The 23,495-nt window shown below is 40.5% G+C and overlaps 1 protein-coding gene across 2 annotated transcripts in view; it reads left to right on the top strand.

The window, feature by feature from the left end:
• ADCY6 (adenylate cyclase 6) overlaps window positions 1-17,537 on the top strand; it is a 61,995-nt gene extending 44,458 nt beyond the window's left edge. For both annotated transcript variants that reach the window (XM_026714714.2, XM_087925290.1), the window contains exons 14-23: window positions 2,178-2,265; window positions 3,765-3,881; window positions 4,936-5,097; window positions 5,643-5,818; window positions 8,765-8,791; window positions 10,098-10,227; window positions 12,312-12,575; window positions 14,863-15,067; window positions 15,170-15,294; window positions 16,827-17,537. In XM_026714714.2, the coding sequence (XP_026570499.1) occupies window positions 2,178-2,265; window positions 3,765-3,881; window positions 4,936-5,097; window positions 5,643-5,818; window positions 8,765-8,791; window positions 10,098-10,227; window positions 12,312-12,575; window positions 14,863-15,067; window positions 15,170-15,294; window positions 16,827-16,952 (1,420 nt within the window). In that variant the 3' untranslated portion in view covers window positions 16,953-17,537. The remainder of the gene's footprint in view (window positions 1-2,177; window positions 2,266-3,764; window positions 3,882-4,935; window positions 5,098-5,642; window positions 5,819-8,764; window positions 8,792-10,097; window positions 10,228-12,311; window positions 12,576-14,862; window positions 15,068-15,169; window positions 15,295-16,826) is intronic.
• Window positions 17,538-23,495: the final 5,958 nt, after the last annotated feature.

Here is a 23,495-nt window from a genome sequence, read left to right as displayed (position 1 = left end):
TTACAAAAATGTAGAAAGCACGAGTGGAATTTGTGCAAACAAATTTTCCTGTTGTTTGATGTGATAATTAGTGCATTCAGTTTTTATCTGGTGGCATAGATTTTTGTATCAGCTTTTGAAGATGGCAACATGACCAGATTTGTTTTTTCACCAAAGTGATCTCTTTTTGGATTGAAGCTTCCTTATGGTTATGGGTAATTTGTTTTTCCTGTTTTGGGAGTTGTTATTGATACATATAGTTTGATGGCTCTTTTGATTTCTAGTAAGAATATGTTGTAATGGTCTTCAACAGTATTGCACCCAGTGAATAGAAATTGCCAATCAAGGGAAGAGGGATCATTGATTATAAGATCATAGTTGCCTTTTGTGAGGTTATAATTGGGGATTTTGTCATTGTGATGATTTTTGTGTGGACGTATGTTGAGACAAAAGTCAATCCTGTTGTGGTCACTGTTGGAAAAGGGTTCTTTAATTTGTATTCCGTAAATTGAATTCAAACTATTGCAGAAGATGAGATCGAGGCAGTTGTTAAGCCTAGTATTGTTGATTACTAGTTATTCCGGTCCCAGATTTGTTACAGCATTGTAGAAGATTGCATGTATGGGTTCAGTTGTACATTTGTTTAGGGTCCAGTTAATATGAGGTAGATTGAAATCACCAAGAAAGATAAAAGCGTGTAGGCAGGATGCTGCCCATGTTAGTAGTGTATTTAGCTTGTTTACATGTTCGATGTCATAATCAGGGGCTCTGTAACATAGTAAGAACCAAAATGTGATATTTAAGGTCAGTTCACATATAATGGTCTCAGGAAGAGCAAGCTCTTGGGTAACTTGGATGTTTTTTAGATGTAAGGACTTTTTATAGAAGATAGCAACACCACCTCCTCTACGGATTTCACGATTGGATCGGTAAACATGATAGTCTCTTACTGAGGTAATAGAGTCAGGGAGAGATGCGTTGAGCCATGTTTCACAAACAAATATGATGTCGAATTTAGCCGTATTTAGTAAGAGGAGAAATTCAGATATTTTATTTACAGGGCTTCTTGCATTGAGTAGCTTGCATTTAAGGACAGTTGTAGTTTGAATTGAGGTAGTTTGGGGCGTGCGTGCCTAGACTTGGGTGACGGTGGATTGGTTGAAGAAGGTTTGGATGCTGAGTTGTGGGTTGTGTCCTTCTCTCCGTTGTCTAGATGATTTTTGAGTTTTGTGCGTAGTACACGGGAGCTGTTGTAAACCAAGGACCACCTGTACTGAAAAAATGACCTATGATCAGCATCACATATACGACCATTGCAATATCGCCATAGTCATGTGATCAGAATTTGGGGACTTGGCAGCCAGCATGAATTTATGAAAGGTGCAGTGTCCTGGGGCCATGTGATCACTGTTTGCTACCTTCCCAACAACTTCTGAAAAGCAAAGTCCATGGGAAAGCTGGATTTGCTTATTGACAATCAATTAACAACTCCAGTAATTACTTAACTGTGGCAAAATAGCTTTGAAAAATTAGGCATGACTCAACAAGTGCCTTGTATAACAACACAAATCCTAGTCCCAACTGTAAGTTGTAAGTCAAGCACTATCTGTGTTTGGGGCATATATAGGTAAAGTAGCCATTTGCTACATAGTACACAGAGATGCAGAAACCCAAATTCCAAATCACGTACCATATTGTGCTACAAACAAATGTGCTGTTCCTGGAAGCAACATTAAGTAACTCCTAATGCTCCAGCGATGCTGAACGTTCAAAAAGAAGTCTGCAAGACCTAGAAACCCGCTTCAGCCAAATTACTGAAAAATTATCCAAATAAAAATGGCAAGTTGTATACATACGCACCATCCATGTACATATCTAACTACATGGATTTCCAGGTTTCCCTTCATATTATTAGCATATGAAAACATACTTCAGCGCTGCGGCATCATAGGGCAAAATTGGTGCAATGTACTTTAATAACGTTATGTAAACCCTCCTAATCCAATGTTTCCAAATGTGTTGGTTTATGACCATTCAGCCAACAATGGATGTGCTGGGGGTAATGGGAATCATCTTCCAACATAGCTAAAGGGCTCAAGTTGGGGAAGATCAGGCCTGTATACTAGCAAGTACTGAAAAGGTTAATTTGATGACAATGTCTGGATTTCTCAGTCTAACTGCGCTCCTTATTTCCACAGTTCCTCTCTGATGCTTGGTGCCTACATCAGTATCTTCATCATCCTGGCCTCCATTCTTTTTGTGTGTGCCCTTTATTCCTGCCTTGGGGTAAGTTACACTCTCACAAATCCCACCATCTTGATTTGTTCTCCACCAGCTGCTTGGGCACATCTTCTTATCAAGAATAGAGATGCAGTTTTTGTGCAGTTTTTCCAGCTGGAGCATTCCTCCCCAGCTGGGTACCTTTGAGGTATGTTTGGGATTACCCTGCATAGAATTTCCAGCCAGCCTGATTTTAACACATTTGAAAAGCACCTGCTTCTGGAAAGCTGTTTCAGAACCTATTATTATGTTTTTTTCACTTGGCTCCTGCCAAGTTGCAGATGGAGGGAAGTACTAATTGGTGTTGGACCAATAATCAAGCAAGATTTGGAGTTTCTTCTTCTTTTTGTCCAGATTAGGGAAATAGAAAAATGAAAGTTGTTTTTTTTTTAAACAAGTTTTATTGATTTTACAAACAAACAAACAAGACAAAACATCATTAAACATTAAAAACATAAAACCTCTTTCCATTGTAGATCCTTACAAGGCAGGTAACATATTGCTTTATATCACATACTTATAATTTATCCCATTTCCATATAAACACGTAAATTCCCTTTACCAAATTCCACATTGTTTCTCTTTAATCATTATTCAATCATATTTCCTTTCTGATTTATCTGCTATCCAGTCATCAACTTTATATTTCCCTCTGGCTTACTTATAATTATTCTCATCTAGTCTTCTTCCGAGATTTTATTATTTAATTCTTAATTAAACACACACACATAAAACACAGACATAAAAAACATAAAGCTTTCTTCTAGAAAGTAACTTGGCCCCAGATTCCCTCTTTTTGTATGGACTCAGTTGTATTCACGCTTTTCTTATATACCATTACCCATCTTATTTACCATTCTATATCTATTATATAACTCCTCTCCACTTTTGCCTCATCTTAATTCTGTTTTATATATTTAATCTTGCTTTTTTTAAAAAAAAATATTTTTATATCTTTTGTCCATTTCTCCATTTACATCTGTCTCATTTCCAATTTAAGAAATAATAGTTTCCCCTGGAATCACTAATCGGAGTATGATGCCTTTCTATCATTCCCCTAAGTTAAAATTTAAAATAACACCTAAAGTACTAATTGGTGTTGGACCAATAATCAAGCAAGATTTGGAGTTTCTTCTTCTTTTTGTCCAGATTAGGGAAATAGAAAAATGAAAGTTGTTTTATATCAGGCCAGATTATTCATCCATCTTCTCCAGGGTTGTCTCCGCTATTATTATCCAGTGTTATTGGAAAATAATAATATCTACAGTGTCATTAATATTATACTGTATTATTGTTGTCTGCTGAGCACAAGTCAGCTTCTCAGCAGAAAGCCTGAATCCCCACTGTAGAGTCTTTTTGATTAAAGACTGCCATGAGTTTGATTCCTGGTATCTGGCTCTGGTGTCATCAGGCTAAGGAGGATAGTTGGAACTAGTTGGAAGTGATGAATAGTAATATCAGCACCCCTTTTACTCATTCAACCTTTTTTTTCCAATCCCTTGTAGCCCTTTCCTGCCGCTTTGCAGAGTGCGTCTCGCAAGATCATCCAATCCCGAATCAACAGCACTATTACTGGCGTTGCTTCCATCCTGCTTGTCTTCATCTCTGCCTTTGTCAACATGGTATGAGAAGCAGGGAGGGGCAAAGATGCTGGAGGAGGGCTGAAGGTCAAAGGCCTTGAATTCACAAGATTGGTCAGATGATAGTAAATTGTGCAACTAAGATTGCTATAGGCAGAGACCATGGTGCCAACATTTCTGTTGTTAAGTGAGACATTTGTTCAGTGAGTTTTACCTCATTTTGCTATCTTTCTCGTCACAGTAGTTAAGTGAAGCACTGCAGTTGATAAGTTGGTTGTTAAGTGAGTCTGGCTTTCCCATTGACTTTGCATACTGTCCCAAAAGGTGATCACATGACCTTGGGACACAGCAACGGTTATGAATATGAACCAGTTGCCAAGCATCTGAATCTTGATCCTGAGATTATGGGGATGCTGCAGGGGTCGTAACTCTGAAAAATGATTCACGAGTCACTTTTTTCAGTGCCGTTGCAACTTTGAACGGCCACTAAACGAGCTGTTGTAAGTTGAGGATTATGTGTATTACAGCAAGTTATAAGATACATTTACCAGATGCTGTACTTTACAAGTGAACTACAGAGACCTGGTTCACATACAATGCCAAAGTTATAAACCATGCTTTATAAACCACGATTGGCTGATTTTGTGTATCCCCTCAAGCAAACTATACTAGGACTTAGCACTGTTAGGTATTTGCATATTCTACTTTGTTAGGTTTTGAACAGAGGGGTTGTAGACATTTTATTTTTCTTGCTCTGCTACAGTTTTCTGATCAAAGATTCTGATTGCACTGAAGATTTCTAAAATTATGCAAAATGTTGTTTGCCAAGAAAAAAAACCCCAGGAAACCGTATGCATTAATATTTCCCTAAATCGGTATCATCTCCATATGTTGGTATTAACAACTATCAGAATTCCCAAATGGCAAGGGAAAGCTGAGGAAAGGACGCTGGACAAAATCCCTATCAAATCTCTTCATTACCTGTCTGCATCCCTAGAGCCTCAGGGATTTGTCATAGACCCAGTTACAGTAGGGGATCGAGGGGTTCTAGAACCATTGAGCAGCAGTTCCTTAGCTGAATTACCCTACCCTTTAGTTTGCTTGCAGTCGGATCCGGCTCCAAGATTGCGTGGTTAGATTCTACAACGTTACTCCGGCTACAGTAGACCCCTGTTACCTCTATGGTCTCAATTATACCTTGGCATCAGACACAACACCCTGCCAAGGGAAGGATGATCTGACCTGCAGTTTCCCTGAGGTATGTGCATCAGAGAAGGCTTCGGTGTGGAAAATGGGGTTTGGGTAGGGCGCGAGGGAGGACGTCAAGCTTTGTGTGCAGCGATGTGGAGCATTTTCTTTCTGAGGGTTGTCTCCTTCCTCCTTCACTCCACGTTGCCCTCCTGGAAGTTCGTTGATAGGTGGACTGGCCTCTCTTGGCCATGAAGGTTGCTTGAGTTTGGAATGGGGAAATGTGTTGGTGGAAGCAGGAGGGAGAATAAGAGATAAGAGGCCTGCTGGATGGGAGATCTGAACTGTTGCTAAACGGTAAAAGTCGGCCTCCATCATTTGGCTGGCTGTGCTGGAATCAGAGAGCCAATTTCCCCCTGGCAACTTGGATGCTTATTAACCTCCTGCCTCTGATACTGAAGGAGGAGACTTATAGCATCCATTGTGATTAGTTGTTAGCACATCTCATTTCAGGGGAGAAAACAGGGTTGAGAACGCTTTGAAGGAGCGATTGTGGGACTTCTGGGAACACATCCGGGTTTGTCCTTACAAATCTCTATCCTTTCTTCCTTTTAGTACTTCACTTACTCAGTGTTGCTGAGTCTGCTGGCCTCTTCCGTCTTCCTGCACATCAGTAGCCTTAGGAAGCTGGCGCTGCTGGTGACGATGGAGGTGGTGTACCTGATACTGGCTGAGGGCCCACAGGGTGTCCTGTTTGACAACTATGACTTGCTGGTGGCCACTAATGCTCTGTAAGAACCTCTCTCTCTCTCTCCGGGGGTGGGAAGAATCTCAGTCTTTAGTCATGCCTCAAACACCTCTCAAGATTTTGGGGTGGGTGTGGTGGTTCCCTATAATTCTTCTATACCGATAGTCCTTGAGTTGTGACAGCGATTGGGGTTGGAATTTCTGTTGCTAAGTAATGCACTTGTAAAGTACTGTACAGTGCCATGGGCTCACATCACTTAACGACAGCAATCCTCGCATTCCCTATTGCCATCATTTAGTGAAGATTGCAGGTCATTAAGCAAGCACCACCTTGCAACTTTCTGCCAACTTCCAGAGCCAAAGCAAGTCCCAATTGGTTGGCAAGCAGGCGGGGAAATGGCTCATGGTGTGGGAGAAGGTGTCAGAACACTGGACAATGTGCAGTGTAAATGCAGTGCAACCAGAGTTGGCTGTTCCGGGATGTGTGAGGTGGTGCAAGTTTTAGAGGAGGCATGGTGCAAGCACAGTGGGGCTTGGATGGTTGCTGTTGGGTGGGGGAAGGTGCAGAATTGGCCAGAGAGGGCTGGCCAGGCCTGGATTTACCCAAGCAACATGTGGCCTTCCTTGCCAGCATCCCCACTGACTTTGCTTGTGGGAAACCAGCAAGGAAGGTTGCAAATTGCAATCATGTGATTGCAGGATAATACAACTGTCGTGTGAGCTGATTGCCAAAGATCACGATCACATGGCTTCAGGGGTCCTGGAAAGGCCAGAACTTTGAAGACTGGTCAAAACCATCGCTCATTCAGTGGCTTTCTAATTTTGCATGGTTTCTGAACAAGTGGTTGTTAACAAGGACCACCTCTTCCATTATTAGATTTGACATCTCCTTGAATCTAGTATTAGAAATTATTACAAAAGTGTTAATACTAGTTGTAATGATAATATAGTACCATCTTTTCAATCAATCAGAATAGAGTTGGAAGGGACCTTGGAGGTCTTCTAGTCTAACCCCCTGCTTGAGCAGGAGACCCGATACCATTTGAGATAGGTGGCTATCCATTCTTTTCTTAAAGACCTCCACGGATGAAGCACCCACAACTTCTGAAGGCAAGCTGTCCTACTGGTTAATTGTCCTCCCTGTTAGGAAGTTTCTCCTTAATTCCAGGTTGCTTCCCTCCTGGATTAGTTCCCATCCACTGTTTCTTGCCCTACTCTCTGGTGCTTTGAAAAATAAATTGACCCCCTCCTCTTTGTGGTAGCCTCTCAAATACTGGAATATTGCTATCATGTCCCCCCCCCTCAGTCCTTCTTTTATCAGTATGTTCTCAAATGCAAGGAAACACTCTCATTTTTTTTAAAAAAAATGCACCTGATGTTCCTTAAGAGCATTGTATTGGCAATGAATAGCACTTCTTGATTGGCCAGGCAGGCAGCAGTAGGTGGACTGTGGGTGGAGCAATCCATCAGTCATTCAGTGTTAAGGGCTGTGTTTTGTGGCTGCCAAAATTCTGCCAGTGAGTCCTTCAAGTGCTCCCTACCTAGCCTTTTTTTTCTTAGAAGATTCATTTGCCTTTCTGGACGTCCTACTTTTACTAGATTGTGGTGTTCACACAACATGGCTTTGACTCAGCATGTTGAGCAAACCCAACTAGGTTTCCTGAAAGTCCTAGACCCCAGGAACAAGGAGAGAAAAATAGATAGCATCCTGAAAGACAGCCTCTGGGTAGTTGAAGGCCCAAAAGTCACATTTGTATAAACTTTCTCCAGCGCACTATAGAAATGCTATTCCATGTATGGGTCCTTATCCCTTTGGACATACACACACAAATTAAGAGTGAGGGGTTTACCCTTCCTGCCCACATGCATATCCTTGACTTTTTTGGCCACTGGAAGGAGAAGAACAAGAAAAAATATTCATCTCTTTTCTCCTTAAGTGATGGTTTTCTCTGAATAAGAGGTTGCAACTGTGGCTTTTGCAGCAGTAGATGGTACCTGCTGACCTCCAAAATTTGTATGATTCTTATTTAATTATTTAAATTAAATCACCGGAATCTTTTTAAATATTTTTGTTTTCACATGAGAATCAGCATGGTGTAGTGGCTAGGTGTAGAGTGGATAGATGTGATGTTATGAATCAATGGGATGGACTGTCACGGAGGAGACTTAGGTTCCAGATCCACTGTCAGCCACAGAAACTCTATGAATTATTTGGGCATTCCACTTTCTCTCAGCTCAGCCAATTTCACAGGGTCGTTGTTCTGAGGAAACATTGGAAGAGGGACTAGTACAAATGCTGCCTTGAATTCCTCAAGGAACAGGGGAACGTCAATCTGACAGTAATTATCTTTAAAGTGTTTTTCAGCCATGGTATTATGTAAAAACAACAACCCCACAATACTCATTGCTTTAAGAAAAGCTACCGGTTCCATCTTTAGACTGTGCATTTAGGGATCTCCGTTAGGGTTTTTTGAAAAATAAAATGTGGGAATAGACAGAATTAACCTGTGACATAACTTCACATATAAAGTGAAAGCATTCAATAGATGAGATTGTGAAGGCAGGGAAAACTAATGGGGCAAATCCATGAAATGCTTCTGGCTGCCCAAGAAAAAGAAGAGTGGGATTGTGGAAGACTATAAAGTATGAAAAAACGAAGCCTGGCTTGGAATTAGAATGTTGGCATTCAGAAGTTGACTTAAGCCTTGTGAGCCTTGTGTCACAGTGAACCTTCAAAATCTTGCAATTAAAATATAATCTCTTATCTGAACATATTTTTTAAATCAGGGGTCTCCAAACTTGACAACTTTAAGGCTGGTGGCCTTCAACTTCAAGCATGGCTGGCTGGAGAATTCTGGGATTTGAAATCCACTGATCTTAAAGTTGCCAAATTTGGAGTCCCCTCTTATTAAACAAAGGAAAAGAGACCAGAATAATTCAGACTTCATTAAGGACTATTACTAAAAATGTCTTCTTTTTTTCCAAAACAGGCAAGCCTCCAATGGGACTCAGCCCTGGTGAGTAGGAATTGGGTGTGGACTAAATGGAGTGGGGGGTGGGGGGAATGATGGCAGGGAGAAAGAGATGGGGAGGTGGGGAGGTTTCAGAAACCAGTGAAAGTATCACCAAAGTTTTGTGAAGCATACTTGGAAGTTAATGCTCTTAGGACAAAAATAAACATTACTCCCTTGAGCATTAGAACTGAACAGATGACTAGGGACATTTTGCCCATTCCTCTTGTTTTGGCTCATGCTGGTTTTGGGTTTCCATGAGTCTTGTTTGTTCTACCACAAAACTGATGATATTATTTAAGTAGCAGAAGGACAAGATAAGTTCATATCCAGAGGATCTTGCAAATCTAAATTTAAAATGAATGGAGTGCTCGGCGGGACTTAATTTAATAGAAGGGAAGAGAAGCAAATTGTATCAAGGGACCACAGTAAACAACTGCAGTTGTGCACTAAGTTTGGAAATACTTTAAGTGAGGAATGATGATTAAAGAGATATGGCAGAGGTTTCGTGGTCAAGAAGAGGATTAGAAAATAAAACGTGATGATGAGGATGAGGATTTTGACCAGTATCCTGCCTTTCTGCTTCGATGAGCCCTCAAGGTAGCTGACAAAAAAAGATACAAAAAGTTGAGAATAACAGTGTTAAATTTTTGGTAATTTGGAAAAATGTTTCTTTAGACACCTGCGCAAGATAGGGACCCAACACAGTTCCCAAGGAACACCCTCCATGGCTTGGGAGCAATTCAGGAGAAAGACTTCTCCAATTTATAGAAAGAGAAGCTTCAGTCAAGTAGATGTGTCCAAGATGGCCACTCCTGATGACTAAATAATCACACCAATTGGCTATAGGAGAGGCAATCCCTTAGATAGCTGGGCTGCAAGCCATTTAGGGCTTTAAAAGTTGCTACTAACACCTTAAATGGTACCTGATGAGCAACTAAGAACCAATGTAAGTCTTTCAAGATTCATATTACTTTATGTTTATTCTTATTAATTTTTTCAGGGCACCTCCTGCCTTTCTGCATATGGCTCCTTTCCCCATGTGTTACCTCCTAGATTTGTTTGGACTGAAACTTGCTCTGGTTGAGGATTCTGTGTCTTTTTGTCCCTAACCAGTCTCATCAGATTAGAAAGGGCTGGAATATAGCATCTAAGGCCAGCTGGCAACAGTGTAATTAGGAGGGCTGATTGAGTTGGAGTGGCAAAGATCATGGGGTAAAGTGCCGAGGTGTTAGGGACATGAGAAGTGAAAAAGTACTTTGTGTTTTTTTCTTTACTCTCTTGTTTTCCCTCTCTCAATTTAATTTAATAGTTCTTCACCGAAGAAAGTAGCTCTGCAGTACATGACACCTGTTATCCTGTTGCTTTTTGCTTTGGCCCTCTATCTTCATGCCCAACAAGTCGAATCAACAGCGCGCCTTGATTTTCTCTGGAAACAACAGGTATTGGAGAAAAAGTAGAGATTCTGAAAACAAGTTGCAAGAGAGAGTTTTTAGTATTGGTGAATACCCAGATTTGCGGTTGGGTCTTATCTTTTGTCCATTCCTATTTAACATTCCTTCTTCTCATTGTCAGGGTCTGGACAGGAAAGAGCCTTAGAGTTTTTATTAGCAGTAGGCAGGGAGAAGATTAGCTGCCCAGCTCATCTTCTTATATCCTATTGCCTATACTTTGCCATACAAGCTCTTAACGATGTAGTTGTACAACAAGGGTCCCCAAGGGTACTGGGCCACGGCCTGTTGGGAACAAGCTGCGCAAGTTGTGGGCAAACAGCTGAGCATGCAAAACTCCACTTGTGCAAATGGTGGTTGCCCTTACATGGAACCATCCCCTCTCCCCACCCGGCTGCTATGACCGCCTCTGCCACGCCCCTGCCGATCTGCAGAGCTGGAAAGGGGACCACTGTTGTACAACATCCAACCCTGAAGATACCAGTTATCTGAGATATAGTCTCTGGAAAATTCTGGTTTGGTCTTGAAACATTTGACTGAAGCATGGTGAGACAGAAACTTTAAATCCTCAAGTAGCACCCAGTCTTGCAAATATATTATTCCTTTCTTATTATATAACTAAAATAACATATTGAGTTTGGTTGTTATCTGCTTAATGGAAGGCTTAGATGCAATCTACATTTTTTTCAAGACTCCTAGCAGAAAAGTTCTTGTTGACTTATGGATACAGAGATAACTTCTGCGTAGTACAGGTAGTTGTTGAAATACAACCCTTCATTTAGTGACTGACCAAAGTTCCAAAGGCACTGAAAAAAAGTGACTTACCACAGATCCTCACACTTATGCCCATCACAGCATCCACATAATCACGTGATCCAAATTCAGGCGCTTGGCAATTGACATGTATTTATTACAGTTGCAGTATCCTGGGGTCATGGGATTGCCATTTGTGTTCTTGCCAGCTGGCTTCCAACAAACAAAGTCAATAGGAGAAGTCAGAGTCACTTAACAACAGCATGATTCAGTTAAACTCAGCGATTTGCTTAACAACTGTAGCAAAACAAGTTGTAAAATTCGGCACAACTCACAACTGCCTTGTTTAGCAATGGAAATTCCGGTCAAAATTGTGGTTGTAAGTTGAGGATTACCTGTACAAATGAAAGAAAAATGTCCTTTTTTTGGTGAATTTTTTGTGATTCCAAGAGTACACAGAGTACATAATAATATGTTCTCATATTAATTTCTAAATAACTGGCGATTCAAAAGATCATGAACATCTATTAAAAATTAAATGGATATTCCAGAACAAAATGAATATGTGAAATATATTACAACTCTCATTATCCTCAACTAATACAGATAATAACTATGGTATATGGGGATGACAGAGACTGTCAGATTGAGGAAAACCAGTTTATCTTATTAACTTGTTGTTTCTGAGGAAACCAGACCCAATCCAGATATATGTAAAACAGAGGTGGGTATTCAGCAGGTTCTGACCAGTTCTGGAGAACCGGTAGTAGAAATTTTGAGTAGTTCAGAGAACCGGCAAATACCAATTCTGATTGGAGATTTTACAGTATCTTTACCCTGCAACTCCCCCCAAGCCATGCCCAGAGAACCAGTAGTAAAAAAAATTGAATCCCACCACCTGTAAACATACATGTGTATTTAAAAGCTAAATGTACAGAATTTTATATGATGCAGAATTTAACTTCTTCTTTTGAGGCGTTTGCAAAACGGGATTGCTCTTTCTATTAATCTTTCGTGTATTGAACATGAATAAATTACAATTGATTGTATAACTCAGGATGGACAGAGTACATTATAGTATCTTTAGACTTTTGAAAAATGAACACTAAAATTAAATGAACCAAACCCTCCTTCTATGCAGAAATCCAGTTTAGCCTATCCAGCCATCCTTTTATTTCTTCAAAAGGATAGCTAGCATTTTGTGAGTAAGAGAACCAGGAATTCTTGTTGATCCACTTGTAAGTCCCAGAGATGATCTATTCATATGTTAAGATTTGCCTTCTGTTTAACGCCTGCATAAGGGATGACCTGATTTCTCCCAGGCTACAGGTGAGAAGGAAGAGATGGAAGAGCTGCAGGCTTATAATCGTCGGCTGTTACACAACATCTTGCCCAAAGATGTGGCAGCTCACTTTCTGGCACGCGAACGCCTCAACGATGAGCTGTACCACCAATCGTGTGAATGTGTAGCTGTCATGTTTGCCTCGATCAGCAACTTCTCTGAGTTCTACGTGGAGCTGGAAGCCAACAATGAGGGTGTCGAATGCCTTCGGTTGCTCAACGAGATCATTGCTGACTTTGACGAGGTGAGTGTGTATTTTTTAGAAGATTGGAAAATGGAAGGCACTAAAACTCGGTGGGGTAAAAAGTCTCAGTTTTTCAGGAAGTGGCATGACATGGCCCTCCAGGCGTTGCTGGACTACAACTCCCATTAGCTCTAAGCGGTATGGCAATAGTTGACGAGAGGGATTGTAGAGTTGCATTCCAAAAACATCTGGAGAGCCTTGAAAGGAAAATAGAAAGATCATGTTATAATATGATTTCCCTCCATAATACTATCTGCTATTTACAACAGCAGAAACCTGCATAGTGAATGCTGGTGGCTCCAACAGTGACTGGCTTCACACATCTCATTAAGCCAAGATGGTTTGGTTTGGATGTTATGTAGACTCAGATGTTGTGGTTTGTCAAGCATTGTTTATAGACTCAGCTAACTGGACTGAAGGATTCCCCCCCCCCCATTGTTTGGGGTGGGGAACATCATTTGGGGGGTTTCCCCCCAATTTTTCCATTTTTTCCCCAGGCATTCCCATCTCTAGACTGAACCCTGGTTAAACAAACTGTGGCTTAGCAGACTACAAATCCTGCAATTATATTCCTTAGTATACTTTTTCTTCACTCACTTTTAACTTCAGAATGAATCTAAATTGCTTGAAGTGGTCTGATAGCCAACATTCAGCAGCCATTACATGTAGAAAAAGATGTAATGTAAATCCAGTTGGTCCACTAAATAACCTTAAGTTTGTCAGGTGAATTTAGATAACCTTGATTGATAGAAAAAACATTGGTTAAGGACACAGAAGCTAGCTGTCTGAATATGAATATTAATCTTCAAAGTTGCAAATAGAGAAAAAAAAAATCTCCCTGAAAATTTTAAAGGATCAAGAATGTTTGATTCTAAGAAATAATCATCTCTTCTCTGCATGGGTCTGCTGGAGACCTATCTGGCAGAATATGCTCTGCATTGCAATAGATTTTATTAAAAGTAACAAGTCATCTTGATGAAGGATAGTGTGTGTGTGTTTGTGTTTCTCTCTGTGATGGTCATAAGTGTGAGGATCACATTTTCACTGCCTGATGAATGAACACCAATCAGATAGTAGTAAGTCGAGGCCTACCAGTGCTCCTTGTTGATCTTTAGATTTTTTGCAATCCAGGTAGCTCCGTCAGAATTCTCAGCCTGACTATTCAAAAGCTACACTTGCCCTTTTTCAACATGTTCTCTTCAGTTGTTCTAGGCCAGGGGTCCCCACCCTGTGGGCCACAGCCCACTACAGATCCGTGGCTTATTTGCAACCAGGCCGTGTGAGTGGCCGACTGGTGTGCGCACTCAGCACCACTCACACAAGCATCAAGGGGCTTGTGCCCCACTCATGTGAGCGTCGCAGGGGATCCTCATGCGAGCGTTGCGGGTGCTTGGGGCCGCACTTGTGCTTGTGTGCGCACAGCTGCCCCTCCCACAAAACCACCCCCTCTTTCCCCCTTCCCTCTGTTTCCAATCTGGGACATCAATCTGGAAAGATTGGGGAACTATTCTAGGCTATTGTGACAGCAATAGCACGTAGACTTCTGCTTCACAGTGCGTTACAGCATTCTCTGGGTGACTTACAAAGTCAACATATTGTCCCCGACAATCTGGGTCCTCATTTTACCAACTTTGGAAGGAGGAGAGGCTGAGTCAACCTTCAGTTGGTGAGGATTGAACTCCTGGCAGTGGGCAGAGTTAGCCTGTATTCTAGTGCATTCTACTACATTCTAAGCACTGCGCCACCACAGAGCTCCTGGCAGAATCAGTCAGGTCTTGTTTTTAGCCCTGAACAACTTGGGACCAGATTATTGGCAGTCACCTTCAGCGTTATGCACTGCTGATAGCCCAGGGAATTGGAGGAGTTTCAAAGGGGAAGGCTTGTGCCTGCATAGATTGTAGCAGTGCCTACCCATACTATATAAATCAGCAGTTGCTTAAACCATATTTTTTCCTGGACTCACATGACTACTGTCCCATGACTACGGTCCCAGGAAAATACCCATTTGAATTTAGAAAGGCAGTGACAGGATGCAGCTACCTATAATACAGGTAGTCCTCTACCCTGCTATGGGGAGAGGCACTGCTACAATCTAGGCAAAGGTATCCAAGGCTGAAAAAGATGCCCATTTATAAAGTTTTCCCTGACTTGTTGACCCTTTATCAGGAGCATAAGAAACAATTTTGGGAGCAGAGCCAAGTTTCTGCCGATCTGAGAATATTTTAAACGGTGATATAATAATGCTCTTCACATTATTAAATGGCATGATCCTTCCTCCTGTCTATAGATCATCAGTGACGAACCATTCAGGCAGCTGGAGAAGATCAAGACAATTGGAAGTACTTACATGGCAGCATCAGGGCTGAACGATAGCACCTATGACCGAGAGGGGCGCTCTCACATCACTGCACTGGCCGACTATGCCATGAGGCTGATGGAGCAGATGAAATATATCAATGAACACTCTTTCAATAATTTCCAAATGAAAATTGGTCAGTGAAAGTTTTGGAAGTAGCAAGGGTGGAAAAGAGGGGTTGCAATGCATTTAAGTTGTTGTTTCATTCTGACCTTTGAGATTCTTTCCGCCCTTCTAGGACTAAACATTGGGCCAGTAGTGGCTGGTGTGATTGGAGCCCGAAAGCCACAATACGACATCTGGGGCAACACTGTAAATGTTTCTAGCCGTATGGACAGCACTGGCGTCCCTGACCGCATTCAGGTGAGACCAGTTATGGGGTGACCATTTTCCCATCATGAATAAAATGATCACTACTTAATCTTAAAATAAATTTTTGCCCTAAATTGAATATTGCATTATTCAAACTCATGCTAATTTTTTTAAAAAATGGATGGGATTTTGCAAAAAGCCAAGCATCACATTGATTTTTATTTTAGAAAATGGGTCTTTTAGCTGGAGCCAGCAGTTTCTTTGAAGATAAAAATAAGTGTGCTCTTATTTGGATCTAGTTTGGAGGTCTTTACTAAATGAATTGAAGGGACGCGGTGGCTAAGACGCTGAGCTTGTCGATCAGAAAGGTCGGCAGTTTGGCGGTTCGAATCCCTAGCACCGCCTAATGGAGTGAGCTTCCATTACTTGTCCCAGCTTCTGCCAACCTAGCAGTTTGAGAGCATGTAAAAATGCAAGTAGAAAAATAGGGACCGCTTTGGTGGGAAGGTAACAGCGTTCTGTGCACCTTTGGCATTTAGTCATGCCGGCCACATGACCACGGAGATGTCTTTGGACAGCGCTGGCTCTTTGGCTTAGTAACAGAGATGAGCACTGCCCCCTAGAGCCGGAAACGACTAGCATGTATGTGCGAGGGGACCCTTTACCTTTACTATATGGATCAGCAGCTGCTTAAGAAAACCACACTTTTTCCTGGATTCACGTGACAGCTGTGTTGTCCCAGGAAAATACTCATTTGAATTTAGAAAGGCAGTGACAGGATACCGGTACCTACAGGTAGTCCTCTACTTACACTACAATTGAGCCTAACATTTCTGTTGTTAAGTGAGAAATTTGTGAGTTTTTGCCCCATTTTACGATCTTCCTTGCCACAGTTGTTAAGTGAATTACTGCAGTTGATCAGTAAGTAAACTGGTTGTTAAGTGAATCTGAGTTCCCCATTGACTTTGCTTATCAGAAGGTTGCAAAAGGGGATCACATGACCTTAGGACACAGCAACGGTCATAAATATGAACCAGTTGCCAAGCACCTGAATTTTGATCATGTGACCATGGGGATGCTGGAAAGGTTTTAACTGGGAAAACAACCACTTTTTAAATGCCATTGTAATTTGAACAGTCATTAAATGAACTGTTGTAAGTGAAGACTACCTGTAGTTTTATAGTTTTAAGAGCTGTGGTGGCTCAGTGGTTAGAATACAGTACTGCAGGCTAATTCTGCTGACTGCCAGGGGTTTAATCCTGACCGGCTCAAGGTTGACTCAGCCTTCCATCCTTCTAAGGTCAGTAAGATGAGAACCCAAATTGATGTGGGGCAATATGCTGATTCTTAGAGAGGGCTGTAAAAGCACTGTGAAGCTATATATAAGTCTAAGTGCTATTGCTGTAGTTTTAGATTTGATTAAGATGAAAGTGCTTTGATTTTTGCAGCTTTGGCTATATCGTGATAATGAATTTCATGGCTACATGGGGAAGAAGTACTTGGTAGAAATGTTGAGACTCTTAGACTCATTTCTTTGGCTGATTACTAAGAATTTTTGTCCCTGCTTTTTTTTCCTCCCCTAGGTGACAACTGACCTCTATCAGGTATTAGCTGCCAAAGGTTATCAATTGGAGTGCCGTGGAGTCATCAAAGTCAAGGGCAAAGGCGAGATGACTACCTATTTTTTGAATGGAGGCCCTACCAGTTAGCAAGAACCTTTGGAACCAAGGAAACTTTTAAGCTGGGTTTAAGCAGCCACGGGGTTAATCGGTTCTCTCTGTTTGATCTGAATTTTAGAACCAAACTTCTAGAAAGGAGAGCCCTTACGTTTCTATCATGGCATCCTCGACGGTGTTGACAAAGAGAAGATGGGTGTTATCACTCTGCCCCTTAAGAGACTTATTTTTTATTTATTGGGAGCAAAGCCTAATTTGGAGTGCCCCTCCATCTGCCGGCCCATTTCTTTGGGATCAGGAAAACAAACTCATTCTTGTAGAACTTACTCTTCTCCTAGCATTGACCAAACAATCTGGCGAGGGGAAGCTACAGCAGTGGTTAAAAGTCACACCGATTTATAAATCTCTGGATCCAGAAAGCTGATATTTTCACTTTCATTCTGAAGAGGGCTGTTCCTCCCACTTGCCTCTCCCCAAAGTTGCTTTGAGGCTCTTGAAAAGAGGCTGTATTTCTCTTGCCGGCGGCACTTTACCACAACTTTGGGAAGTTCATCAATGCTGCTTGCCCTCAAAATGCCTATTGAACGTCTCATTAGAACATCACATCTCTCACAGCAACACCCGCTTAGTCTGTTTTTTGCACACGTGCACACATTTGTCACTGTGAAGTTCAGGAATGCGTATTTCTTGGGAAGGGGTGATTGTTTGGGGAAGGGAGGGGTACAGTTCTTATTTGCCAAACAGCTGTGAGGAAAGAAGGGTGAGGTTTGAGGTGCTTCAGAAAAAGGGACCTCGAGACTCCGGCTTTGATACCAAAGAAAAGGTGTGGGGTGAGGCAGTTTGTTTTCTCCACCAGTCCTGCCTTTCCAAGATAGGCAGAGAAAGACATAATCTTCCACCTTATGGAAGAGCAAAAGGAGGAGATTGACCTATGACTGGATGAAGTGGTTTGATAGGCTTACCTCTTTCACTTTCTGCAGGAAGCCCCCCAAAGAAAAGAAATGGCAATTGTTAGCTCCTAAGTGTGAAGGACGCTTTTCCTTCCATGTAGGCCTTCGGTTACAGCTGTTTCCCATCCACCTACAATTTTCTTCAAAATTCCCTATCCTATGGTCTTCCTGTCGTTTTTTTTTTGGCTGGGAGGGAGGGAACTGCAATGTTTGCGTTGAACAGTCCAGGATTGAGGTGTCCTTGAATTGGTCCTCCCTGACTTTGGAAGAGAGGAGGAGGGAAAAGGAAAGGGCTTACAAATCAGCAACAAGAGCCAGTGTTACACACTAGTGTAAATTGGGGAGAATTTGGTGCTGCAGATGTGGGTGGGCCCGGGGCTCTCTCTGTCCAAAGATTGCTGGAAGATCGGAGAAATTAAGCTTGAGTATTGCAGTAAAAATAAATTAAAAAATGTTTGTTTTGTTTGCACACATACGATAAAAAGGGATGGAAATCCAGCGATGGAAATTCTGCACTTAGTGGGATTTGGTACTGCATGAATCTCAATTCTAAAACTATTTCTTCTACTGATTACTCAATTAACTCCAATAGTGGGAAGAAGATTTGCCGGATGATGAAGACATGAAGCCTGCTTCAGTTTTGTGGCTTTTTTTTTTTTTTGGCCTTTGTTTTCTCCTTTATGGAGAGGGTATGATTGTAATCTCCATGGTGCCTGCAATTTTCTTTTTTCCCTGAAGAGATATAGTATCTTACTTTTGATTCTCCTCCCCTGTTATGTTCTCATAACAGCTCTGGGTTTTACTGGCTGTAGCATTTAACAACGGCTCAGCTAAGGTTGCTTTGATCTTGTCTCTGCCGAGTCTACAATTGGCACATTGCAGACTCCCTCCCTACCTCCACCTCTCAATGTTGACACTTTTGAACCAAGGCTGGGTGTGTTGGAGTGTCAATTCTTTTATCAGAAGTGGCAGGTAATAGGAAATCCAAGCAACGAAGTGGTAAGATAATGTAATATTTCTGTTTCTCTAAAGCAGATGAGGGCAAAAAAAAAATTGATATGAAGGTGGGTTTTTTTTTAAGCAAGCTGGAGAGATGATGACCATTTTAAATTGCTGGTTTAAAGATCTCTTTAATAGCTTCATTTTTTAAAATAATTTTTTTTTAATGGAAGGCAATCGCCTCTCAGCATAGTCTCTGTGATATTAGTGCCCATCTTGATGACAGGCTCCGCAGGAGGAGAAAAGTGAATGGTGTGACAAAAACATCTTTGCCCATATCTCCTTACTCCATTTAGAGTTGATGCTAAAATGGCTCAACCTTGTGGAATAAGTGATTATGGTACTTATTTGGTACTTTTTTGGTTTGTGTATATATACATATATATATATATATACATATATATAACACACATATATATATACATATATATATATATACATATATATATATATACATATATATATACATATATATATATATATATATATATATATATATATATATATATAATTGTAATATATATATATATTGTAATATATATATTGTAATATATATATATTACAATATATATTATATATAAATTATATATTAAAGATCACTTTATATTACGCTGTTTCATTTTTATTCTGTCTAGTGCATTTCAGTGTGTCTACCTATCCATCATCTCAGCTTCCCTCTGTCCTATGCGCACACACACAATATACACATGCCCAGGAATGGAATCATGAGCAGGGAGAGGGCAACATTAAACATATGATTTCATTGGACTGGCATCATTGCATACTGCTACTAGTTTTGTTGTACAATTAAAAAGCCCTAAGTTGCAATGCCATGTGTGCCTCTGTGCGAGAAAGCACATTTGAACGTAATGAGACTAATTAAATACAGATGGTCCTCAACTTGCAACCATTTATTTAGTGATTGAAGCTGCATCCTTGAAAAAAAAAAGTGCTATTTTTCACACAACCCGGTGCAGCACCCCGTGGTCACTGGGTCAAAATTCACGTTTGGCAACTGGCTCATCTTTATGACAGTTATTGTATCCTTAACCGTATTACTATAAACCACTGCAGTAATTCACTTAACTGTGGTAAGAAAGGTCATAAAGGGGGGTAAAACTCACAATTGGCTCAATTGTCATAAGTCAAGGACTTCCTGTAATGCATTGGAGATGTTTGGCGGCTGCAGTGTTAATAGCTGAAGGACAAAGCAAGTTGGGTAAAGTTTAACAAGCTTCTTGTTTTGTTTTACTCTTTTAATATGCCACTGCAATTATGTGACAGTGGTTCCCAAAACTGAAATGCAATCTCAGTTCAGCTGTGCAACATGATAAAAAACTGTTTCAAATGAAGAGGATGGGAATCCTTCACCGCTCATAGGCTTTAAAGTTTTGAAGGCCCTGTTAAAAGAGGCCATTTTGAGCAGATTGCCTAATTAGTCTTGGTGGAGCCAATATTCCTACCTTCCCTCATACAAAGGCCAGACCTGAGCTCTGCCCTCCTGCACAATGTTCAGCTTTATCTCACATGGTTGATGGGATGGGATCTTAAGCAGATCCTCTCTCAGCCTGAAAAGCATAGCCATTATGGACAATATCTACTGGGTAATTGGTCATAAACAATTTTAAACCATTTAAGAAAACTTGATATTTAAAGGATGTGTACACATTCTTTCCTTGGGAAGCTGGACATATTCTAATGAGATTGATGGGGGAGGATAGCTGCAGTAACTCCTGCCTGCACTCCCCCAGTTTTAAGAGCTAATCCTATCAAGTATGATTAACATGTTGATCATAAAACTCAATCAACCCACCTGGTGGTCATGAAAGCTGAGGATTCTATATATTGTAGACCCATCTCTGTAGAGAGGACATCAGCTTGTGATGATTAATATTTTAAAATGAAAATGCCTCCATTTAAAAAAATTATTGCCTAACTCACAGGTGACAAACTTGCCATACCATGATGTCATGACATATTGTGACATTTCTTTACCTTTACAGAGCTGGGGTGCATGTGGCCTGCGCATGACACATCTGGCCTGTGGACTGCCAGTTTGACACCCCTGGCCCTAACCCAGGGATGTCAAATTCCTATTATGGCGGTGTCACATGATGTATCACAATTCCCCCCCCCTTTGCTAAACCAGATGTGGGCGTGGCCAGTGGATGACGCATTTGGCCCCTGGGTGGTGGTATTCAAGTTCTCACCAGTTCTGGGGAACCGGTAGTGGAAATTTTGAGTAGTTTGGAAAACCAGCAAATACCCGCTCTGACTGGAGATTTTACAGTATCCTTCCCCTGCCACGCCCACAAAGCCATGCCCACAGAACCTGTAGTAAAAAAAAATTGAATCCCACCACTGGTTTGACAGCCCTGCCCTAACTGATTAAGTGCACATATTTAAATCACTTAAAGGATTATATGCAAGATGGTTGTTTCTCTTTTAAAGCTGTATTTAAAGATGCAAACAATTCAAAAAATAAAATGAACAGCCAAAAAAAAATCTCAAAATGGACATCTCTTATCAAAGCCATCATATTAATTCATATCTTATACAATTAATATAGTTTAAGGCAGTTATTTAACAGTGAGTGCAGGTAGGAAATTAAATGTACATAGTTTATGCTAATCTTCTAATTGGGAAAGATGTATGTATGAATTAGTGATTGTACAGCCTATACCCCAATAGGCAAATAACAGAAAAACACAGTAAATAAAAATGAGAGAAATTCTACAATTTCCTGTCCTCAGCCTAGAGTGTTAAAGCTGAGATGAGTGAATAATATTTCTGTATTGAAGACTGGCTGGCAACCAGAGTGCAGAATTGTGATAACAAACTGATGTTTTTTATTTATTTATTAGAATTTGTCAAAAATGAGAACAAGAATAAAAGAATGAAAACACAATGACAGGGATGATAGGCATGTTAGCACACCCCTCCTCTAACCACTTAAGTATGGTGTAAAGTCCATGGAAGTCAATTTGTGACTGAAACTGAAAATCTGTAGCTGAAACAACTGAATCAGGTAGAGCATTACAGATTTTGACAACTCTCATAGAAATTATATTTTTACAGTCAAGTTTAGAACAATTTACATTGAGTTTAAAGCAGTTGTTAGTACACGTATTATTGCCATTAAAACAAAAGTCATTTGCATTACGTATAGTTTTGTATGGAATACATAGGTCTGACTGCAAGCGAAGCAGTTCTAAGTTATCCAAACTGAAAATTTCAAGCCTAGTAGCATAGGGAATTCTATTGTGTACAGAAGAGTGCAAGAGTTTTCTCATGAAATACTTCTGAACGCGCTCAATTCTACTGATGTTAGATATGTTCTTAACATTTTCTATAATGGAAATTCACTAACACCCATCCTTGCAAATGTTGCTTATATTTTAAAATCTTTCAATCCACTATCTCACATTCTGTAATTTAACCTTTGTTCTTTAATGCCTGAAACTAAATTACACTTTGTTTTCATTGAAAACAACATGAAAAGTTATTAACATATTAGTACTTTCTGTGCCTAAGTAGCAATATCTGCTGGGGGTGGGTGGGATATTAAACTTTTCCAGCCTGCAGATTAAATTAAATACAGACTGTTAATTAAAATGTAAGTAAATCCTGGAACCACTATTCAAGAAGCAAACTTGTAGTGATAGAAATTTGGCTGTATTCAAGTGAATTCCAGCTCACTCACTTTAATCTCTTATGGAAACCATATCAAGTTTTATATAGAACACTATTTGAAAATCCCTGATCTACTCAGCCTTAGATGATCTTGGAAAAGTTACTTGTGGGGTTGGCCCTGTAAATCTTGGAAGGGAGATTACCAAGATATTATATGGCTGATTTGGAAAATAATCCAAAAGAAAGGTAGGGACAAATAATGTCTATATTGTTGCCAAGACAATTAAATGGATGAGTTGATGAAGTCATCAGGAACTGAGCTTGATTCAATTGAATATTTGGGATTGGATGATATCTGTGGCTATGGTAAGAATTGATAATTTTAAGCATGGTTATCTACTCATTAAAATACAGTGAATGTAGGACCCACTTAATACCTCTATTCTGCCAGGTGAGAGACTATTTTTTTTAGGCGATGGTGCAGGTTAGGGCTTCTGAGCTGAAGTTAAGGACTTTTAACCATTAACAAGCAGAATATGCAAACACAATCATTAGCGGGCAAGGACACAAATTGTGAGCCTGCAATTTGACTCCAAAGATGGCCGACTTGTAAGATGATTTTATACCCAGGTTTATTTTTCTTGTCATGGGGAAGCAAGTATCTCTGGCTGTCAGCAGGTTGGCTCAACAGAGTAAACCAGAAATAAGCAGAGCAGAGGGAGTGGTGTGTGTGTGGGGGTGTGTGTGTGTGTGAAGATGGCATTCCATTTTTCCCTGTACCGTTTTTTTTTCTATTAACCCAGCCATCATGAATATGTAAGTGTTGTACACATTGTAAACCACTGAAAATCATCAGACTGCAATGGGGGCATAAGTTTGATAAATAAGCAATGAATGTTGCTGTAATGAGTGACATGCTACTACTGTGTAAATGAAAATGTTTTTCTAATGCAAGAAAAACAACTCTCCTTCTGGACCGAGGCTGGATTGTGTT

The sequence above is a fragment of the Pseudonaja textilis genome, chromosome 2 (genome assembly GCF_049901715.1).
Source record: "Pseudonaja textilis isolate UNSWEBS1 chromosome 2, rPseTex1.2, whole genome shotgun sequence".
Classification (NCBI taxonomy): domain Eukaryota; kingdom Metazoa; phylum Chordata; class Lepidosauria; order Squamata; family Elapidae; genus Pseudonaja; species Pseudonaja textilis.
Note: the sequence above shows the minus strand (reverse complement) of the source record. Positions and strands in the feature narration are given on the sequence as shown.